The 4,582-nt window shown below is 38.8% G+C and overlaps 1 protein-coding gene across 1 annotated transcript in view; it reads right to left on the bottom strand.

The window, feature by feature from the left end:
• The window catches only part of LYAR (Ly1 antibody reactive), a 10,113-nt gene extending 5,858 nt beyond the window's left edge, over positions 1 to 4,255 (bottom strand). The window contains 3 exon segments of the mRNA XM_009328853.1: positions 921 to 1,028; positions 3,029 to 3,143; positions 4,073 to 4,255. Of these exon segments, the coding sequence (XP_009327128.1) occupies positions 921 to 1,028; positions 3,029 to 3,143; positions 4,073 to 4,194 (345 nt within the window). The 5' untranslated portion in view covers positions 4,195 to 4,255.
• Between the last annotated feature and the right edge of the window lie 327 nt (positions 4,256 to 4,582).

The raw sequence follows: 4,582 nt of genomic DNA, 5'->3' as shown, positions 1-4,582 counted from the left end.
GAAAATGAAAACAAAGCAGTAAATTTCTACTTACAATATGCTCACACTATCAGCGACAGATCAACTTTCAGGAATGTGGAATTTTAAGTAAAACCTAATGTAAAGATTTTTGCATTGCAATGAAAATCCCAGGAAAGCTGCATTAGTAAATTGGAACAATGAACTGCAAAAACTTCTCATGTTCCACTGCAACATATCTTACCAAAAAGAAAGAGGCTTCTTGACAATATCACTTTCCCTATTTAGAACATTGATTTTGTAGAAAAGTATTCTAACCTTCAGGTCACTAGCAGCCATTTCACCGCAGCTCTATTAGGTTCTATTAGGTTGAGCGCTTTGCAAGTAATCATGATCTTCTCTCAGCCTCACAATCTGAGGCACAGAACAGAGGGGAAAAAAAAAATGGCCAGCTTGTCAGTAATTCTTTACTGACACCACATAAAACATTTGGAATTTGCTTTGGCTGTGATGCAAAGTTTAGTGAAGCATGCAGCGTGGGAGATCCTGTCAGAATACTGAGCAACAAGAAAACTCTCAAAACAGTATCTTGCCTTTACCAGGAAAAAACAAAGCCACAGAAATCAGAATCCTTTCAAAGTATGTCTAAGAATTTGGACATTCAATAGAAATTGCAAATAGAAAAAACCAAAGGTATTAAAAAAAGAACAAGCCTACACATGGAGATTAATTGAATGGTGAGTCTGGCTTAATACCTAATTAAAATGGCACACAGAGAGTCCTTTTAAGCAAGATGTATTTTACAAACATTGCCTATTTGAAACTCGGCTATTACACCATCTATTTACCAATGCCCAAATAAGCAGTTTGTCCCACCTTTGTTAAAAGAGAGTGGCACTTGCTAAGAAAGTCTATTTTTAAGCTCACTGCATGGATTACTACAAATCTCTATTAAAACATACCTGAAACTTTACTTTTTTTCTTGGAATGTTATCAAAGACACGCATTTGCTCCAGAATGTTCCGCACTTTAGGGCTTATGTTTGGCTTCTTCATTACTTCATGAATTTTCTGAATGAAGAAAAACAGAATTAAATCAGCAAAGCAGCATAAGGATCAAATGATACATGCAAGGTATGCAAGTCGGAAACACATTGGACAGAAATCACCCAGTAGCCACAGACTGTATAGCCTGCTCTAAAGAACTGTTCAATACGTATGGGAAAAACACTAACCTTTGGTATCATAGATCATAAGATGCATCAAAGTTATCTATATAAATACTTATACCTATATAGTAAGCAGAGGCGAGCAGGACTGCTCACCAATGCTTTCTGATGTACAAGTTACAACCTGTAATAAAAACTTTTAAAAGTAAAGTAACTGTATCACATAGGGGATTCTTGCAGCAAGAAAAAGACCTGCATTAAGAAAAGCAATTGTCAACTGATTGGTTTTTGCAAACTTCTGGAGTTAATTGTGAAAAATCAGGCTAACTTTGAGACCGCAGTTTGACATGCATTTCTTTTAGCCGCAGTGCCAGCTTCAACAACTATTAATCCCCATAAGAGAGCTCAGGCATATTCCTAGCCAGCACAAGAGAACAGAGGTGGTTAGGCCAGGGCCTTGTGGCAGTTACTTGAACAGCACTGCTGCTTCTGGGGGAAAAAAGGCTCTGAGCTTCCCATTATTTAAAGATGTAGCCACTGGACACTGGAGAGCCTTCCTGTACGTCTCAAAATCTGTTTACTGAAAGGTTTTGTGGATGCGTTAAGACTACCAGAGAAGGACACTCTGTAATAATCCCTCACCCTTCTGTGTAGAAAGTACTTACTATTGAGGAAGGCTAACAATTTCATAAGCAACAGCATTCACATCATACTGCCTTTGAACAATGTTTAATCTGAACAATGGCACTAGTCTGTTGACTTCAATGGTATTATTCATATGCCTTGAGTATGCGTGTAACTTAGTATTTTGTTAGATTGTATTCTATACGAGATAGAAATCAACAAATCCTTGGATAAAGGCGATCTAACTAATTATATGTAATGGGGCTTTAAAAACATGTTTGAGAGTTCCTTCCTAAAACCTTTAAAGGAAACTAATAGCCATAAGAGGGTAGGTTCTTGCGTAGGATAACTAACTACCTGAAGGGTAGGACAGAAAGGGTAGGAGACATTTCTTGCGATCCATGCTGCACCCTCTGCTGTTCAACATTATTTACAAAATACCTGAAAAGAGGGCAGGAGAATTTCCTGATGATATGAAGCTATTCAGGATGAGGACTGTGAAGAATTCCAGAAAGATCTTAAGAGAATGAGTGACTAGGTAACAAAAAGGTGAATTAAATTCAACACAAATTCATGTAAAGCAGCATGCATAGGAAAAGCAATCCTAACTTCACATCTAAAGTGGCAGGCTTTAAGTTGATCGCTGGAGCTTAGACTCAAGATCTTGGGGTTAAAATAGTCAATTCCATGAAAATGCCAGCAAAATGATCAGCAGCAGTTAAAAAAAAAACGTAGATTAACTGACAAAAATCAGTAAGAAAGGAATAAAGAAGGACACAGAAAACATCATTATGATGCAGAGTAAATCTACGGTTCATCCCTATCTTGAACAGTGTATGTAGTTCTTGTAACCTCATTTCACAAGGATACAGTAGAACTGGGAAGACTTCAGAGGACCAAAGATAGAATTTACATATGAAGAACAACTGAGCAGGATAGGACTTTTCAGCCTGGAACAGAGACGATGAGATGGGGACGGATAGTTGACAGAGGCCTAAAAAAGCGTATGTGGCACAAAGAGGGTGGACAATGATCAATGCCTCTTTGTATGCAAGAACTGGGGATCATCAAATCAAACTAGTAGGAGACAGATTCAAAACAAACAAAAGGTGTGTTTCTTATCAGGATAAGCAATAGACCTACCAAGGAATTGCCAAAAGCAAGCTGTGGATATCGGGAAAAAGACATCTCTGGTTTGATCCAGTATAGCCTCTCTTGTATCTTTAATGATTATAAACAATAGTTATTTATCATATCTGTATATAGTACAAACCTTACCTGAATCCACTCCTGTTGTTTAGCATCTCCTTTGTTAGCTTTGGCTTCAAAATCTTTTCCACCGTATTTCTGGTCTTCACTTACACACTTCACATGTTCCTTATAATCATCACCCCTGAACATAGGAGATTTTTAACTCTAGTTCACTAAAGTGTTTCAGTCCTTGAAACTATGCAAGACTTATGTAATCAACAAACTGAAGTAATAGATGATAGCATCTAACATTTAAACCTTAATACTGTCAACGCTTATATGAGTAAAGTTTGACATGCTTGAAGTACATGCTTATAAGACTGCTGACATTTCTGTCATGCTACAGCCTTCAGTGAAAATTTCTGATCTGCAAAATCAGATGAGTCTTCAGGAGACTGCTTTTATTAATGACTCTATAACTTACACACATTTGTACACGTAATATATGCACAGCTATTAATGTATATCTGTGTTTTACTACTCACATTGACACATTTTAAAATTAGAAAAGCAGGTGAAAAATGCTTGCAAAAACCCAATTCCTAAATATAGGTATACTAATGTGGTAGTGTAATTCTGACCAATGTGTAAGTGCCCCCAAGAAGGAATGAATAACATAGATCTTACTCTTTTGTCAGTGAAGTATTGAGAAATACAATCATTATTTGAGAACAATGTTCTTTTCTTACGCAAATTCATGTATTTATATTTCGAAAGCAGATAGGAGCACTGCTTTCTTCTGAGTTCTGAGAAGTGACAACCAAATTCAGAATTTTTGACGTTATTGCCAATCTCACTCTCTCTGCAGTAGCAGAATAAGTGACAGTTGATGATCAGAAGCTGAAAGCACTGTCACTTATAACTGTAAAAGCAGAAATTGCAACTCCGTATACTGTGTGGTTAAGTCGTCCTTGCCGTTCCAACTTGGATGATTAGGCTTGAAATTACATAAAAACACGTATAATCTTTAAATACAAATATGAATTACTCAGAAATTGCCAAATTCAATTCTAATACACCACAGGAGAACCTTGTTTCCCAAAAAAAGGCTGTTTCCCATCCTTTACCTACCAGAAATCCTTGCCACAATCCATGCAAGAAAGGCACTGGCAGTTTCTGCAGATGTTCACATGTTTTTCAACTTGTGCTTTCTTCACCGATTCGCCACATGCGCTGCATGTGAAAACGACCATGTTGGTGGGTGGTCAGTAGCTTCTGTGAAATCGGTACAATCTTCTTCCTCCCCTCACAAGCACAGCCTTAGAAATACAAGGAGGAGATCTTACATTTACAGCTTGAAAGAAGCACTTGGACAACCGAAAAGAAATGCAACTGTGCATCCACCAACAGAAGTCTAAGCAGTTTGATTTTGCATGTGCGAAAGTTCAGAAGGAAAAACTCATTTCGCCCGAGCACAAGGGAAACCAGCAACCCTGAAACTAGTAACCCCCCCCTTCGCCCCCACCCCATGCCGATACGCTTCGCAGACGGCGGTTCACCGTTCCCCTCCGCTTCCCGGCGCGACTCCCCCCCCCTTCCGTCCCGCTCCCCGCCGCGGACCCGCCCCCCCCCGCCCCCCGC

Source organism: Pygoscelis adeliae, unplaced genomic scaffold (assembly GCF_000699105.1).
Source record: "Pygoscelis adeliae isolate BGI_AS28 unplaced genomic scaffold, ASM69910v1 Scaffold66, whole genome shotgun sequence".
In the NCBI taxonomy this organism is placed as follows: domain Eukaryota; kingdom Metazoa; phylum Chordata; class Aves; order Sphenisciformes; family Spheniscidae; genus Pygoscelis; species Pygoscelis adeliae.
Note: the sequence above shows the minus strand (reverse complement) of the source record. Positions and strands in the feature narration are given on the sequence as shown.